General features: G+C 39.9%; 1 protein-coding gene across 1 annotated transcript in view; it reads right to left on the bottom strand.

Moving 5' to 3' along the window:
* LOC110497049 (protein unc-80 homolog) overlaps nt 1-19,648 on the bottom strand; it is a 107,842-nt gene that overhangs the window by 54,396 nt on the left and 33,798 nt on the right. Inside the window, exon 21 of the mRNA XM_090239711.1 lies at nt 140-184. Within this exon, the coding sequence (XP_090095837.1) occupies nt 140-184 (45 nt within the window). The remainder of the gene's footprint in view (nt 1-139; nt 185-19,648) is intronic.

Here is a 19,648-nt window from a genome sequence, read left to right as displayed (position 1 = left end):
AAAGTTATAATCCACACAAATGCAGACAGAATAGCATAAAACACTTGGTCATAGAACAAGGCACATAGGAGCAGTTGTACACAACAACGAGCGTCTGTGAAGCATACACACACACACACACACACACACACACACATACGTAAGACAGAGACGGTAATTGGAAGGCGAACAGTCCCACGGCATGCTAGGGACAAAAGGAATACAAAAGAAGACCATAAAGAGATTAAGTGAATTGTCTACTCATCACCCGTACAACAAAACATGATGTTAGCCTACAGAGACATGATGTTAGCCTACAGAGACATGACGTTAGCCTACAGAAACATGATGTTAGCCTACAGAAACATGACGTTAGCCTACAGAAACATGTTAACCTACAGAAACATGATGTTAGCCTACAGAGACATGACGTTAGCCTACAGAAACATGACGTTAGCCTACAGAGACATGACGTTAGCCTACAGAAACATGACGTTAGCCTACAGAAACATGACGTTAGCCTACAGAAACATGATGTCAACCTACAGAAATATGATGTTAGCCTACAGAAACATGACGTTAGCCTACAGAGACATGACGTTAGCCTACAGAAACATGATGTTAGCCTACAGAGACATGACGTTAGCCTACAGAAACATGATGTTAGCCTACAGAAACATGACGTTAGCCTACAGAAACATGATGTCAACCTACAGAAATATGATGTTAGCCTACAGAAACATGACGTTAGCCTACAGAGACATGACGTTAGCCTACAGAAACATGATGTTAGCCTACAGAAACATGATGTTAGCCTACAGAAACATGTTAGCCTACAGAAACATGATGTTAGCCTACAGAAACATGTTAACCTACAGAAACATGATGTTAACCTACAGAAACATGATGTTAGCCTACAGAAACATGTTAACCTACAGAAACATGATGTTAGCCTACAGAAACATGTTAACCTACAGAAACATGTTAACCTACAGAAACATGATGTTAGCCTACAGAAACATGATGTTAGCCTACAGAAACATGATGTTAGCCTACAGAAACATGTTAACCTACAGAAACATGATGTTAGCCTACAGAAACATGATGTTAGCCTACAGAAACATGACGAGAGCCTACAGAAACATGATGTTAGCCTACAGAAACATGACGTTAGCCTACAGAAACGTGACGTTAGCCTACAGAAACGTGACGTTAGCCTACAGAAACATGACGTTAGCCTACAGAAACATGACGTTAGCCTACAGAAACATGACGTTAGCCTACAGAAACATGACGTTAGCCTACAGAAACATGTTAACCTACAGAAACATGACGTTAGCCTACAGAAACATGTTAGCCTACAGAAACATGATGTTAGTCTACAGAAACATGTTAACCTACAGAAACATGATGTTAACCTACAGAAACATGATGTTAGCCTACAGAAACATGTTAACCTACAGAAACATGATGTTAGCCTACAGAAACATGTTAACCTACAGAAACATGATGTTAGCCTACAGAAACATGATGTTAGCCTACAGAAACATGACGTTAGCCTACAGAAACATGATGTTAGCCTACAGAAACATGATGTTAGCCTACAGAAACATGACGTTAGCCTACAGAGACATGACGTTAGCCTACAGAAACATGATGTTAGCCTACAGAGACATGACGTTAGCCTACAGAAACATGATGTTAGCCTACAGAAACATGTTAACCTACAGAAACATGATGTTAGCCTACAGAGACATGACGTTAGCCTACAGAAACATGACGTTAGCCTACAGAGACATGACGTTAGCCTACAGAAACATGACGTTAGCCTACAGAAACATGACGTTAGCCTACAGAAACATGATGTCAACCTACAGAAATATGATGTTAGCCTACAGAAACATGACGTTAGCCTACAGAGACATGACGTTAGCCTACAGAAACATGATGTTAGCCTACAGAGACATGACGTTAGCCTACAGAAACATGATGTTAGCCTACAGAAACATGACGTTAGCCTACAGAAACATGATGTCAACCTACAGAAATATGATGTTAGCCTACAGAAACATGACGTTAGCCTACAGAGACATGACGTTAGCCTACAGAAACATGATGTTAGCCTACAGAAACATGATGTTAGCCTACAGAAACATGTTAGCCTACAGAAACATGATGTTAGCCTACAGAAACATGTTAACCTACAGAAACATGATGTTAACCTACAGAAACATGATGTTAGCCTACAGAAACATGTTAACCTACAGAAACATGATGTTAGCCTACAGAAACATGTTAACCTACAGAAACATGTTAACCTACAGAAACATGATGTTAGCCTACAGAAACATGATGTTAGCCTACAGAAACATGATGTTAGCCTACAGAAACATGTTAACCTACAGAAACATGATGTTAGCCTACAGAAACATGATGTTAGCCTACAGAAACATGACGAGAGCCTACAGAAACATGATGTTAGCCTACAGAAACATGACGTTAGCCTACAGAAACGTGACGTTAGCCTACAGAAACGTGACGTTAGCCTACAGAAACATGACGTTAGCCTACAGAAACATGACGTTAGCCTACAGAAACATGACGTTAGCCTACAGAAACATGACGTTAGCCTACAGAAACATGTTAACCTACAGAAACATGACGTTAGCCTACAGAAACATGTTAGCCTACAGAAACATGATGTTAGTCTACAGAAACATGTTAACCTACAGAAACATGATGTTAACCTACAGAAACATGATGTTAGCCTACAGAAACATGTTAACCTACAGAAACATGATGTTAGCCTACAGAAACATGTTAACCTACAGAAACATGTTAGCCTACAGAAACATGATGTTAGCCTACAGAAACATGACGTTAGCCTACAGAAACATGATGTTAGCCTACAGAAACATGATGTTAGCCTACAGAAACATGACGTTAGCCTACAGAAACGTGACGTTAGCCTTAGCCTACAGAAACATGACGTTAGCCTACAGAAACATGACGTTAGCCTACAGAAACATGACGTTAGTCTACAGAAACATGACGTTAGCCTACAGAAACATGATGTTAGCCTACAGAAACATGATGTTAGCCTACAGAAAGATGATGTTAGACTACAGAAACATGTTAGCCTACATAAACATGGTGTTAGCCTACAGAAACATGATGTTAGCCTACAGAAACATGATGTTAGACTACAGAAACATGTTAGACTACAGAATCATGTTAGCCTACAGAAACATGACGTTAGCCTACAGAGACATGACGTTAGCCTACAGAAACATGATGTTAGCCTACAGAAACATGATGTTAGCCTACAGAGACATGACGTTAGCCTACAGAAACATGATGTTAGCCTACAGAAACATGACGTTTGCCTACAGAAACATGATGTTAGCCTACAGAAACATGACGTTAGTCTACAGAAACATGACGTTAGCCTACAGAAACATGACGTTAGCCTACAGAAACATGATGTTAGCCTACAGAAACATGACGTTAGCCTACAGAAACATGATGTTAGCCTACAGAAACATGATGTTAGCCTACAGAAACATCATGTTAGCCTACAGAAACATGTTAACCTACAGAAACATGATGTTAACCTACAGAAACATGATGTTAACCTACAGAAACATGATGTTAGCCTACAGAAACATGTTAACCTACAGAAACATGATGTTAGCCTACAGAAACATGTTAACCTACAGAAACATGATGTTAGCCTACAGAAACATGATGTTAGCCTACAGAAACATGACGAGAGCCTACAGAAACATGATGTTAGCCTACAGAAACATGACGTTAGCCTACAGAAACGTGACGTTAGCCTACAGAAACGTGACGTTAGCCTACAGAAACATGACGTTAGCCTACAGAAACATGACGTTAGCCTACAGAAACATGACGTTAGCCTACAGAAACATGACGTTAGCCTACAGAAACATGACGTTAGCCTACAGAGACATGACGTTAGCCTACAGAAACATGATGTTAGCCTACAGAAACATGATGTTAGCCTACAGAAACATGTTAGCCTACAGAAACATGATGTTAGCCTACAGAAACATGTTAACCTACAGAAACATGATGTTAACCTACAGAAACATGATGTTAGCCTACAGAAACATGTTAACCTACAGAAACATGATGTTAGCCTACAGAAACATGTTAACCTACAGAAACATGTTAACCTACAGAAACATGATGTTAGCCTACAGAAACATGATGTTAGCCTACAGAAACATGATGTTAGCCTACAGAAACATGTTAACCTACAGAAACATGATGTTAGCCTACAGAAACATGATGTTAGCCTACAGAAACATGACGAGAGCCTACAGAAACATGATGTTAGCCTACAGAAACATGACGTTAGCCTACAGAAACGTGACGTTAGCCTACAGAAACGTGACGTTAGCCTACAGAAACATGACGTTAGCCTACAGAAACATGACGTTAGCCTACAGAAACATGACGTTAGCCTACAGAAACATGACGTTAGCCTACAGAAACATGTTAACCTACAGAAACATGACGTTAGCCTACAGAAACATGTTAGCCTACAGAAACATGATGTTAGTCTACAGAAACATGTTAACCTACAGAAACATGATGTTAACCTACAGAAACATGATGTTAGCCTACAGAAACATGTTAACCTACAGAAACATGATGTTAGCCTACAGAAACATGTTAACCTACAGAAACATGTTAGCCTACAGAAACATGATGTTAGCCTACAGAAACATGACGTTAGCCTACAGAAACATGATGTTAGCCTACAGAAACATGATGTTAGCCTACAGAAACATGACGTTAGCCTACAGAAACGTGACGTTAGCCTTAGCCTACAGAAACATGACGTTAGCCTACAGAAACATGACGTTAGCCTACAGAAACATGACGTTAGTCTACAGAAACATGACGTTAGCCTACAGAAACATGATGTTAGCCTACAGAAACATGATGTTAGCCTACAGAAAGATGATGTTAGACTACAGAAACATGTTAGCCTACATAAACATGGTGTTAGCCTACAGAAACATGATGTTAGCCTACAGAAACATGATGTTAGACTACAGAAACATGTTAGACTACAGAATCATGTTAGCCTACAGAAACATGACGTTAGCCTACAGAGACATGACGTTAGCCTACAGAAACATGATGTTAGCCTACAGAAACATGATGTTAGCCTACAGAGACATGACGTTAGCCTACAGAAACATGATGTTAGCCTACAGAAACATGACGTTTGCCTACAGAAACATGATGTTAGCCTACAGAAACATGACGTTAGTCTACAGAAACATGACGTTAGCCTACAGAAACATGACGTTAGCCTACAGAAACATGATGTTAGCCTACAGAAACATGACGTTAGCCTACAGAAACATGATGTTAGCCTACAGAAACATGATGTTAGCCTACAGAAACATCATGTTAGCCTACAGAAACATGTTAACCTACAGAAACATGATGTTAACCTACAGAAACATGATGTTAACCTACAGAAACATGATGTTAGCCTACAGAAACATGTTAACCTACAGAAACATGATGTTAGCCTACAGAAACATGTTAACCTACAGAAACATGATGTTAGCCTACAGAAACATGATGTTAGCCTACAGAAACATGACGAGAGCCTACAGAAACATGATGTTAGCCTACAGAAACATGACGTTAGCCTACAGAAACGTGACGTTAGCCTACAGAAACGTGACGTTAGCCTACAGAAACATGACGTTAGCCTACAGAAACATGACGTTAGCCTACAGAAACATGACGTTAGCCTACAGAAACATGACGTTAGCCTACAGAAACATGACGTTAGCCTACAGAAACATGACGTTAGCCTACAGAAACATGATGTTAGCCTACAGAAACATGATGTTAGCCTACAGAAACATGTTAACCTACAGAAACATGATGTTAGCCTACAGAAACATGTTAGCCTACAGAAACATGATGTTAGTCTATAGAAACATGTTAACCTACAGAAACATGATGTTAACCTACAGAAACATGATGTTAGCCTACAGAAACATGTTAACCTACAGAAACATGATGTTAGCCTACAGAAACATGTTAACCTACAGAAACATGATGTTAGCCTACAGAAACATGATGTTAGCCTACAGAAACATGATGTTAGCCTACAGAAACATGACGAGAGCCTACAGAAACATGATGTTAGCCTACAGAAACATGACGTTAGCCTACAGAAACGTGACGTTAGCCTACAGAAACGTGACGTTAGCCTACAGAAACATGACGTTAGCCTACAGAAACATGACGTTAGCCTACAGAAACATGACGTTAGCCTACAGAAACATGACGTTAGCCTACAGAAACATGACGTTAGTTTACAGAAACATGATGTTAGCCTACAGAAACATGATGTTAGCCTACAGAAACATGTTAACCTACAGAAACATGATGTTAGCCTACAGAAACATGTTAGCCTACAGAAACATGATGTTAGTCTACAGAAACATGTTAACCTACAGAAACATGATGTTAACCTACAGAAACATGATGTTAGCCTACAGAAACATGTTAACCTACAGAAACATGATGTTAGCCTACAGAAACATGTTAACCTACAGAAACATGATGTTAGCCTACAGAAACATGATGTTAGCCTACAGAAACATGACGTTAGCCTACAGAAACATGATGTTAGCCTACAGAAACATGATGTTAGCCTACAGAAACATGACGTTAGCCTACAGAAACGTGACGTTAGCCTTAGCCTACAGAAACATGACGTTAGCCTACAGAAACATGATGTTAGCCTACAGAAACATGACGTTAGCCTACAGAAACATGACGTTAGTCTACAGAAACATGACGTTAGCCTACAGAAACATGATGTTAGCCTACAGAAACATGACGTTAGCCTACAGAAACATGATGTCAACCTACAGAAATATGATGTTAGCCTACAGAAACATGACGTTAGCCTACAGAGACATGACGTTAGCCTACAGAAACATGATGTTAGCCTACAGAAACATGATGTTAGCCTACAGAAACATGTTAGCCTACAGAAACATGATGTTAGCCTACAGAAACATGTTAACCTACAGAAACATGATGTTAACCTACAGAAACATGATGTTAGCCTACAGAAACATGTTAACCTACAGAAACATGATGTTAGCCTACAGAAACATGTTAACCTACAGAAACATGTTAACCTACAGAAACATGATGTTAGCCTACAGAAACATGATGTTAGCCTACAGAAACATGATGTTAGCCTACAGAAACATGTTAACCTACAGAAACATGATGTTAGCCTACAGAAACATGATGTTAGCCTACAGAAACATGACGAGAGCCTACAGAAACATGATGTTAGCCTACAGAAACATGACGTTAGCCTACAGAAACGTGACGTTAGCCTACAGAAACGTGACGTTAGCCTACAGAAACATGACGTTAGCCTACAGAAACATGACGTTAGCCTACAGAAACATGACGTTAGCCTACAGAAACATGACGTTAGCCTACAGAAACATGTTAACCTACAGAAACATGACGTTAGCCTACAGAAACATGTTAGCCTACAGAAACATGATGTTAGTCTACAGAAACATGTTAACCTACAGAAACATGATGTTAACCTACAGAAACATGATGTTAGCCTACAGAAACATGTTAACCTACAGAAACATGATGTTAGCCTACAGAAACATGTTAACCTACAGAAACATGTTAGCCTACAGAAACATGATGTTAGCCTACAGAAACATGACGTTAGCCTACAGAAACATGATGTTAGCCTACAGAAACATGATGTTAGCCTACAGAAACATGACGTTAGCCTACAGAAACGTGACGTTAGCCTTAGCCTACAGAAACATGACGTTAGCCTACAGAAACATGACGTTAGCCTACAGAAACATGACGTTAGTCTACAGAAACATGACGTTAGCCTACAGAAACATGATGTTAGCCTACAGAAACATGATGTTAGCCTACAGAAAGATGATGTTAGACTACAGAAACATGTTAGCCTACATAAACATGGTGTTAGCCTACAGAAACATGATGTTAGCCTACAGAAACATGATGTTAGACTACAGAAACATGTTAGACTACAGAATCATGTTAGCCTACAGAAACATGACGTTAGCCTACAGAGACATGACGTTAGCCTACAGAAACATGATGTTAGCCTACAGAAACATGATGTTAGCCTACAGAGACATGACGTTAGCCTACAGAAACATGATGTTAGCCTACAGAAACATGACGTTTGCCTACAGAAACATGATGTTAGCCTACAGAAACATGACGTTAGTCTACAGAAACATGACGTTAGCCTACAGAAACATGACGTTAGCCTACAGAAACATGATGTTAGCCTACAGAAACATGACGTTAGCCTACAGAAACATGATGTTAGCCTACAGAAACATGATGTTAGCCTACAGAAACATCATGTTAGCCTACAGAAACATGTTAACCTACAGAAACATGATGTTAACCTACAGAAACATGATGTTAACCTACAGAAACATGATGTTAGCCTACAGAAACATGTTAACCTACAGAAACATGATGTTAGCCTACAGAAACATGTTAACCTACAGAAACATGATGTTAGCCTACAGAAACATGATGTTAGCCTACAGAAACATGACGAGAGCCTACAGAAACATGATGTTAGCCTACAGAAACATGACGTTAGCCTACAGAAACGTGACGTTAGCCTACAGAAACGTGACGTTAGCCTACAGAAACATGACGTTAGCCTACAGAAACATGACGTTAGCCTACAGAAACATGACGTTAGCCTACAGAAACATGACGTTAGCCTACAGAAACATGACGTTAGCCTACAGAGACATGACGTTAGCCTACAGAAACATGATGTTAGCCTACAGAAACATGATGTTAGCCTACAGAAACATGTTAGCCTACAGAAACATGATGTTAGCCTACAGAAACATGTTAACCTACAGAAACATGATGTTAACCTACAGAAACATGATGTTAGCCTACAGAAACATGTTAACCTACAGAAACATGATGTTAGCCTACAGAAACATGTTAACCTACAGAAACATGTTAACCTACAGAAACATGATGTTAGCCTACAGAAACATGATGTTAGCCTACAGAAACATGATGTTAGCCTACAGAAACATGTTAACCTACAGAAACATGATGTTAGCCTACAGAAACATGATGTTAGCCTACAGAAACATGACGAGAGCCTACAGAAACATGATGTTAGCCTACAGAAACATGACGTTAGCCTACAGAAACGTGACGTTAGCCTACAGAAACGTGACGTTAGCCTACAGAAACGTGACGTTAGCCTACAGAAACATGACGTTAGCCTACAGAAACATGACGTTAGCCTACAGAAACATGACGTTAGCCTACAGAAACATGACGTTAGCCTACAGAAACATGACGTTAGCCTACAGAGACATGACGTTAGCCTACAGAAACATGATGTTAGCCTACAGAAACATGATGTTAGCCTACAGAAACATGTTAGCCTACAGAAACATGATGTTAGCCTACAGAAACATGTTAACCTACAGAAACATGATGTTAACCTACAGAAACATGATGTTAGCCTACAGAAACATGTTAACCTACAGAAACATGATGTTAGCCTACAGAAACATGTTAACCTACAGAAACATGTTAACCTACAGAAACATGATGTTAGCCTACAGAAACATGATGTTAGCCTACAGAAACATGATGTTAGCCTACAGAAACATGTTAACCTACAGAAACATGATGTTAGCCTACAGAAACATGATGTTAGCCTACAGAAACATGACGAGAGCCTACAGAAACATGATGTTAGCCTACAGAAACATGACGTTAGCCTACAGAAACGTGACGTTAGCCTACAGAAACGTGACGTTAGCCTACAGAAACATGACGTTAGCCTACAGAAACATGACGTTAGCCTACAGAAACATGACGTTAGCCTACAGAAACATGACGTTAGCCTACAGAAACATGTTAACCTACAGAAACATGACGTTAGCCTACAGAAACATGTTAGCCTACAGAAACATGATGTTAGTCTACAGAAACATGTTAACCTACAGAAACATGATGTTAACCTACAGAAACATGATGTTAGCCTACAGAAACATGTTAACCTACAGAAACATGATGTTAGCCTACAGAAACATGTTAACCTACAGAAACATGTTAGCCTACAGAAACATGATGTTAGCCTACAGAAACATGACGTTAGCCTACAGAAACATGATGTTAGCCTACAGAAACATGATGTTAGCCTACAGAAACATGACGTTAGCCTACAGAAACGTGACGTTAGCCTTAGCCTACAGAAACATGACGTTAGCCTACAGAAACATGACGTTAGCCTACAGAAACATGACGTTAGTCTACAGAAACATGACGTTAGCCTACAGAAACATGATGTTAGCCTACAGAAACATGATGTTAGCCTACAGAAAGATGATGTTAGACTACAGAAACATGTTAGCCTACATAAACATGGTGTTAGCCTACAGAAACATGATGTTAGCCTACAGAAACATGATGTTAGACTACAGAAACATGTTAGACTACAGAATCATGTTAGCCTACAGAAACATGACGTTAGCCTACAGAGACATGACGTTAGCCTACAGAAACATGATGTTAGCCTACAGAAACATGATGTTAGCCTACAGAGACATGACGTTAGCCTACAGAAACATGATGTTAGCCTACAGAAACATGACGTTTGCCTACAGAAACATGATGTTAGCCTACAGAAACATGACGTTAGTCTACAGAAACATGACGTTAGCCTACAGAAACATGACGTTAGCCTACAGAAACATGATGTTAGCCTACAGAAACATGACGTTAGCCTACAGAAACATGATGTTAGCCTACAGAAACATGATGTTAGCCTACAGAAACATCATGTTAGCCTACAGAAACATGTTAACCTACAGAAACATGATGTTAACCTACAGAAACATGATGTTAACCTACAGAAACATGATGTTAGCCTACAGAAACATGTTAACCTACAGAAACATGATGTTAGCCTACAGAAACATGTTAACCTACAGAAACATGATGTTAGCCTACAGAAACATGATGTTAGCCTACAGAAACATGACGAGAGCCTACAGAAACATGATGTTAGCCTACAGAAACATGACGTTAGCCTACAGAAACGTGACGTTAGCCTACAGAAACGTGACGTTAGCCTACAGAAACATGACGTTAGCCTACAGAAACATGACGTTAGCCTACAGAAACATGACGTTAGCCTACAGAAACATGACGTTAGCCTACAGAAACATGACGTTAGCCTACAGAAACATGACGTTAGCCTACAGAAACATGATGTTAGCCTACAGAAACATGATGTTAGCCTACAGAAACATGTTAACCTACAGAAACATGATGTTAGCCTACAGAAACATGTTAGCCTACAGAAACATGATGTTAGTCTATAGAAACATGTTAACCTACAGAAACATGATGTTAACCTACAGAAACATGATGTTAGCCTACAGAAACATGTTAACCTACAGAAACATGATGTTAGCCTACAGAAACATGTTAACCTACAGAAACATGATGTTAGCCTACAGAAACATGATGTTAGCCTACAGAAACATGATGTTAGCCTACAGAAACATGACGAGAGCCTACAGAAACATGATGTTAGCCTACAGAAACATGACGTTAGCCTACAGAAACGTGACGTTAGCCTACAGAAACGTGACGTTAGCCTACAGAAACATGACGTTAGCCTACAGAAACATGACGTTAGCCTACAGAAACATGACGTTAGCCTACAGAAACATGACGTTAGCCTACAGAAACATGACGTTAGTTTACAGAAACATGATGTTAGCCTACAGAAACATGATGTTAGCCTACAGAAACATGTTAACCTACAGAAACATGATGTTAGCCTACAGAAACATGTTAGCCTACAGAAACATGATGTTAGTCTACAGAAACATGTTAACCTACAGAAACATGATGTTAACCTACAGAAACATGATGTTAGCCTACAGAAACATGTTAACCTACAGAAACATGATGTTAGCCTACAGAAACATGTTAACCTACAGAAACATGATGTTAGCCTACAGAAACATGATGTTAGCCTACAGAAACATGACGTTAGCCTACAGAAACATGATGTTAGCCTACAGAAACATGATGTTAGCCTACAGAAACATGACGTTAGCCTACAGAAACGTGACGTTAGCCTTAGCCTACAGAAACATGACGTTAGCCTACAGAAACATGACGTTAGCCTACAGAAACATGACGTTAGCCTACAGAAACATGACGTTAGTCTACAGAAACATGACGTTAGCCTACAGAAACATGATGTTAGCCTACAGAAACATGATGTTAGACTACAGAAACATGTTAGCCTACATAAACATGGTGTTAGCCTACAGAAACATGATGTTAGCCTACAGAAACATGATGTTAGACTACAGAAACATGATGTTAGACTACAGAATCATGTTAGCCTACAAAAACATGATGTTAGCCTACAGAAACATGATGTTAGCCTACAGAAACATGACGTTAGCCTACAGAAACATGTTAGCCTACAGAAACCAGATGTTAGCCTACAGAAACATGACGTTAGACTACAGAAACATGACGTTAGCCTACAGAAACATGTTAGCCTACAGAAAGATGATGTTAGACTACAGAAACATGTTAGCCTACATAAACATGGTGTTAGCCTACAGAAACATGATGTTAGCCTACAGAAACATGATGTTAGACTACAGAAACATGTTAGACTACAGAATCATGTTAGCCTACAGAAACATGACGTTAGCCTACAGAGACATGACGTTAGCCTACAGAAACATGATGTTAGCCTACAGAAACATGATGTTAGCCTACAGAGACATGACGTTAGCCTACAGAAACATGATGTTAGCCTACAGAAACATGACGTTTGCCTACAGAAACATGATGTTAGCCTACAGAAACATGACGTTAGTCTACAGAAACATGACGTTAGCCTACAGAAACATGACGTTAGCCTACAGAAACATGATATTAGCCTACAGAAACATGACGTTAGCCTACAGAAACATGATGTTAGCCTACAGAAACATGATGTTAGCCTACAGAAACATCATGTTAGCCTACAGAAACATGTTAACCTACAGAAACATGATGTTAACCTACAGAAACATGATGTTAACCTACAGAAACATGATGTTAGCCTACAGAAACATGTTAACCTACAGAAACATGATGTTAGCCTACAGAAACATGTTAACCTACAGAAACATGATGTTAGCCTACAGAAACATGATGTTAGCCTACAGAAACATGACGAGAGCCTACAGAAACATGATGTTAGCCTACAGAAACATGACGTTAGCCTACAGAAACGTGACGTTAGCCTACAGAAACGTGACGTTAGCCTACAGAAACATGACGTTAGCCTACAGAAACATGACGTTAGCCTACAGAAACATGACGTTAGCCTACAGAAACATGACGTTAGCCTACAGAAACATGACGTTAGCCTACAGAAACATGACGTTAGCCTACAGAAACATGATGTTAGCCTACAGAAACATGATGTTAGCCTACAGAAACATGTTAACCTACAGAAACATGATGTTAGCCTACAGAAACATGTTAGCCTACAGAAACATGATGTTAGTCTACAGAAACATGACGTTAGTCTACAGAAACATGACGTTAGCCTACAGAAACATGATGTTAGCCTACAGAAACATGATGTTAGACTACAGAAACATGTTAGCCTACATAAACATGGTGTTAGCCTACAGAAACATGATGTTAGCCTACAGAAACATGATGTTAGACTACAGAAACATGATGTTAGACTACAGAATCATGTTAGCCTACAAAAACATGATGTTAGCCTACAGAAACATGATGTTAGCCTACAGAAACATGACGTTAGCCTACAGAAACATGTTAGCCTACAGAAACCAGATGTTAGCCTACAGAAACATGACGTTAGACTACAGAAACATGACGTTAGCCTACAGAAACATGTTAGCCTACAGAAAGATGATGTTAGACTACAGAAACATGTTAGCCTACATAAACATGGTGTTAGCCTACAGAAACATGATGTTAGCCTACAGAAACATGATGTTAGACTACAGAAACATGTTAGACTACAGAATCATGTTAGCCTACAGAAACATGACGTTAGCCTACAGAGACATGACGTTAGCCTACAGAAACATGATGTTAGCCTACAGAAACATGATGTTAGCCTACAGAGACATGACGTTAGCCTACAGAAACATGATGTTAGCCTACAGAAACATGACGTTTGCCTACAGAAACATGATGTTAGCCTACAGAAACATGACGTTAGTCTACAGAAACATGACGTTAGCCTACAGAAACATGACGTTAGCCTACAGAAACATGATGTTAGCCTACAGAAACATGACGTTAGCCTACAGAAACATGATGTTAGCCTACAGAAACATGATGTTAGCCTACAGAAACATCATGTTAGCCTACAGAAACATGTTAACCTACAGAAACATGATGTTAACCTACAGAAACATGATGTTAACCTACAGAAACATGATGTTAGCCTACAGAAACATGTTAACCTACAGAAACATGATGTTAGCCTACAGAAACATGTTAACCTACAGAAACATGATGTTAGCCTACAGAAACATGATGTTAGCCTACAGAAACATGACAAGAGCCTACAGAAACATGATGTTAGCCTACAGAAACATGACGTTAGTCTTCAGAAACGTGACGTTAGCCTACAGAAACGTGACGTTAGCCTACAGAAACATGACGTTAGCCTACAGAAACATGACGTTAGCCTACAGAAACATGACGTTAGCCTACAGAAACATGACGTTAGCCTACAGAAACATGACGTTAGCCTACAGAAACATGACGTTAGCCTACAGAAACATGATGTTAGCCTACAGAAACATGATGTTAGCCTACAGAAACATGTTAACCTACAGAAACATGATGTTAGCCTACAGAAACATGTTAGCCTACAGAAACATGATGTTAGTCTACAGAAACATGTTAACCTACAGAAACATGATGTTAACCTACAGAAACATGATGTTAGCCTACAGAAACATGTTAACCTACAGAAACATGATGTTAGCCTACAGAAACATGTTAACCTACAGAAACATGATGTTAGCCTACAGAAACATGATGTTAGCCTACAGAAACATGATGTTAGCCTACAGAAACATGACGAGAGCCTACAGAAACATGATGTTAGCCTACAGAAACATGACGTTAGCCTACAGAAACGTGACGTTAGCCTACAGAAACGTGACGTTAGCCTACAGAAACATGACGTTAGCCTACAGAAACATGACGTTAGCCTACAGAAACATGACGTTAGCCTACAGAAACATGACGTTAGCCTACAGAAACATGACGTTAGCCTACAGAAACATGACGTTAGTTTACAGAAACATGATGTTAGCCTACAGAAACATGATGTTAGCCTACAGAAACATGTTAACCTACAGAAACATGATGTTAGCCTACAGAAACATGTTAGCCTACAGAAACATGATGTTAGTCTACAGAAACATGTTAACCTACAGAAACATGATGTTAACCTACAGAAACATGATGTTAGCCTACAGAAACATGTTAACCTACAGAAACATGATGTTAGCCTACAGAAACATGTTAACCTACAGAAACATGATGTTAGCCTACAGAAACATGATGTTAGCCTACAGAAACATGACGTTAGCCTACAGAAACATGATGTTAGCCTACAGAAACATGATGTTAGCCTACAGAAACATGACGTTAGCCTACAGAAACGTGACGTTAGCCTTAGCCTACAGAAACATGACGTTAGCCTACAGAAACATGACGTTAGCCTACAGAAACATGACGTTAGCCTACAGAAACATGACGTTAGTCTACAGAAACATGACGTTAGCCTACAGAAACATGATGTTAGCCTACAGAAACATGATGTTAGACTACAGAAACATGTTAGCCTACATAAACATGGTGTTAGCCTACAGAAACATGATGTTAGCCTACAGAAACATGATGTTAGACTACAGAAACATGATGTTAGACTACAGAATCATGTTAGCCTACAAAAACATGATGTTAGCCTACAGAAACATGATGTTAGCCTACAGAAACATGACGTTAGCCTACAGAAACATGTTAGCCTACAGAAACCAGATGTTAGCCTACAGAAACATGACGTTAGACTACAGAAACATGACGTTAGCCTACAGAAACATGTTAGCCTACAGAAACATGACGTTAGCCTACAGAAGCATGAAGTTAGCATACAGAAACATGACATTTGCCTACACGCAAACCCTGTACTTAGTAACACAAAGTTAGAGAGATGCAGCTACGAGTTCATCACGACACTAATGATCCAGTGACAAAGTTGTATTTTCAATTAATCATACATCCTGTCAGTAGTTAGGTTTCTATCCAGTTGGCGACAGATTTTCATGTGAATATTCAAAAATCTGCATACAAACAATTGGTCCAATATGCCCGATTTCCCATCAGATACAGTGCATTTACATAAGTATTTAAATCAAATCAAACTTTTTTTGTAACATGCACCTATTGGAGTATCTGTCCATAAGACAACTTTAAACCGTGAACTCCACAGAGCTGGGCTTTACAGAAGAGTGGCCAGAAAAAAGCCATTACTTAAAGAAAAAAATAAGCAAACATGTTTGGTGTTCGCCAAAAGGCATGTGGGAGACTCTCCAAACAGATGGGAGAAGGTACTCTGGTCAGCCTTCAAATCAAATCAAATTTTATTACGGCCATTTTATTATTCTGGCCATCAAGGAAAACGCTATGTCTGGCGCATACCCAACAACTCTCATCACCCCGTGAATACCATCCCCACAGTGAAGCACGGTGGTGGCAGCATCATGATGTGGAGATGTTTTTCATTGGCAGGGACTGGGAAACTGGTCAGAATTGAAGGAATCATGGATGATGCTAAATACAGGGACATTCTTGAGGGGAACCTGTTTCAGTCTTCCAGAGAGTTGAGACTGGGACAGAGGTTCACCTTCCAGCAGGACAATGACCTTAAACATACTGCTAAAGCAACACTCAAGTGGTTTAAGGGGAAACATTTAAATGTCTTGAAATGGTCTAGTCAAAGCCCAGACCTCAATCCAATTGAAAATCTGTGGTATGACTTAAAGAGTGCTGTACACCAGCAGAACCCATCCAACTTGAAGGAGCTGGAGCAGTTTTGCCTTGAAGAATGGGCAAAAATCCCAGTGGCTAGATGTGCCAAGCTTATAGAGACATACCCCACGAGACTTGCAGCTGTAATTGCTGCAAACGGTGGCCCTACAAAGTATTGACCTTGGAGGGATGAATAGTTATGCACGCTCAAGTTCAGTTTTTTTTGTCTTATTTACTGTTTGTTTCACAATAAAAAATATTTAGCATCTTCAAAGTGGTAGGCATGTTGTGTAAATCAAATGATACAAACCCCCCAAAAATCTATTTTAATTCCAGGGCAACAAAATAGGAAAAATGCCAAGAGGGGTGAATACTTTCGAAAGCCACTGTAGGGGTGAAGTGACTATGCATAGATAATAAACAGCAAGTAGCAGCAGTGTACAAAAGGGATGGGGGGGGTGAACGTAAATTGTCCGGTGGTGATTTTATGAATTGTTCAGCAGTCTAATGGCTTGGGGGTAGAAGCTGTTGAGGAGCCTTTTGGTCCTAAACTTGGCGCTCCGGTACCGCATGTCGTGCGGTAGCAGAGAAAACAGTCTATAACTTGGGTGACTGGAGTCACTGACAATTTTATGGGCTTTCCAGACCCTTTACTCAATACTTTGTTGAAGCACATTTAGCAGCTATACAGCCTTGAGTCTTCTTAAGTATGATGCTACAAGCTTGGCACACCTGTATTTGGGGAGTTTCTCCCATTCTTCTCTGCAGATTCTCTCAAACTTTGTCAGGTTGGAAGGGGAGCATCGCTGCACAGCTGTTTTCAGGGCTCTTCAGAGATGCTTGATCAGGTTTAAGTCCAGGCTCTGGCTTGGCCACTCAAGGACATTCAGAGACTTATCCCAAGCCACTCTTGCGTTGTCTTTGCTGTGTGCTTAGGGTCGTTGTCCTGTTGGAATTTGCACTCTGGAGCAAGTTTTCATCAAGGATCTTTCTGTAATTTGCTCCGTTCATCTTTCCCTTGATTCTGAATAGTCTCCCAGTCCCTGGTGCTGAAAAACATCTCCACAGCATGATGTAGCCACCACCATGCTTCACCGTAGGGATGGTGGTGGCCAGGTGATGAGCGGTGCCTAGTTTCCTCCAGACGTGACGCTTTACATTCAGGCCAAAGAGTTCAATCTTGGTTTCATCAGACCAGATAATCTTGTTTCTCATGTTCTGAGAGTCCTTTAGGTGCCTTTTGGCAAACTCCAAGCTGACTGTCATGTGCCTTTTACTGAGGAGTGGCTTCCGTCTGGCCACTCCACCATAAAGGTCTGATTGGTGGAATTCTGCAGAGATGGTTGTCCTTCTGGAAGGTTCTCCCATCTCCACAGAGGAACTCTGGAGCTCTTGGTGGTTCCAAACTTTTTCCATTTAAGAATGATGGAGGCCACTGTGTTCTTGGGGACCTTCAATGCTGCAGAAATGTTTTGGTACCCTTAACCAGATCTGTGCCTCGATACAATCCTGTCTCGGTGCTCTTCGGACAATTCCTTCGACCTCATGGCTTGGTTTTTGCTCTGACATACACTGTCAACCATGTTATATAGACAGGTGTGTGCCTTTCCAAATCATGTCCAATCAATTGTAATTACCACATGTGGACTTTACCATAGAGACTTCATCTGAAGGACGATCAATGGAAACAGGATTCAACTGAGCTCAATTTCAAGTCTCAGAGCAAAGGGTCTGAATACTTATGTAAATAAGGTATTTAAGTTTTTAATTTTTAATAAATGTACAAACATTTCCAAAAACCTGTTTTCGCTTCTTCATTCCTGTGTACCGAATAAAAAATACAAGTTAAAGGAGTTTCCATCGCATTTTCAAATCTACTGATGGTTTTCTCAAAAAAGTATTGCGTTATATGAGCCCACTATTGTATTGGCCCATGTGCGCACATATAGCCTACATGATGAGATTATTATGAACAAAAGAGCAAGATTATTTTTAATTGTCAAAAGACAGCCAAGCGTTGATGATCATGTCACCAAAATAAGACCCTCGATATTTAGTGGAAAGGAGCATCAAGCTCATCACCGTGCACATTCACCACCCTGTGAAGTTCATCATCATTTATTTCATCTGTAACCTAATAAACTGCTTGCTTTCCCGACTAGTCGAAGTGGGAGGATGTCACACATGTCATCGTGTGACTCCAAGTTTACTTCAATATTATGGTTATTATATCAATATTTGCGCATAATAGCATTTCCACCGACACTTCTCGCATAATTAATTTTACAGACAAAAACATCCCACCCTGTCTAGCGTATTTTGTTTTGTTGACATTTGGAAAGTTTACCGGAAAAAAATCCCATCAGGCCCGTCATGACCCTTAGAGGATGACACCACTAGAATGAATCATAATTTCTATAGATGGACACAGGGTGGCGCTGTGGTACTGTGG

This window comes from Oncorhynchus mykiss, chromosome 7 (assembly GCF_057628025.1).
Source record: "Oncorhynchus mykiss isolate SJ-2025 chromosome 7, ASM5762802v1, whole genome shotgun sequence".
In the NCBI taxonomy this organism is placed as follows: Eukaryota; Metazoa; Chordata; class Actinopteri; order Salmoniformes; family Salmonidae; genus Oncorhynchus; species Oncorhynchus mykiss.
This window is presented reverse-complemented; position numbering and strand designations above follow the sequence as displayed.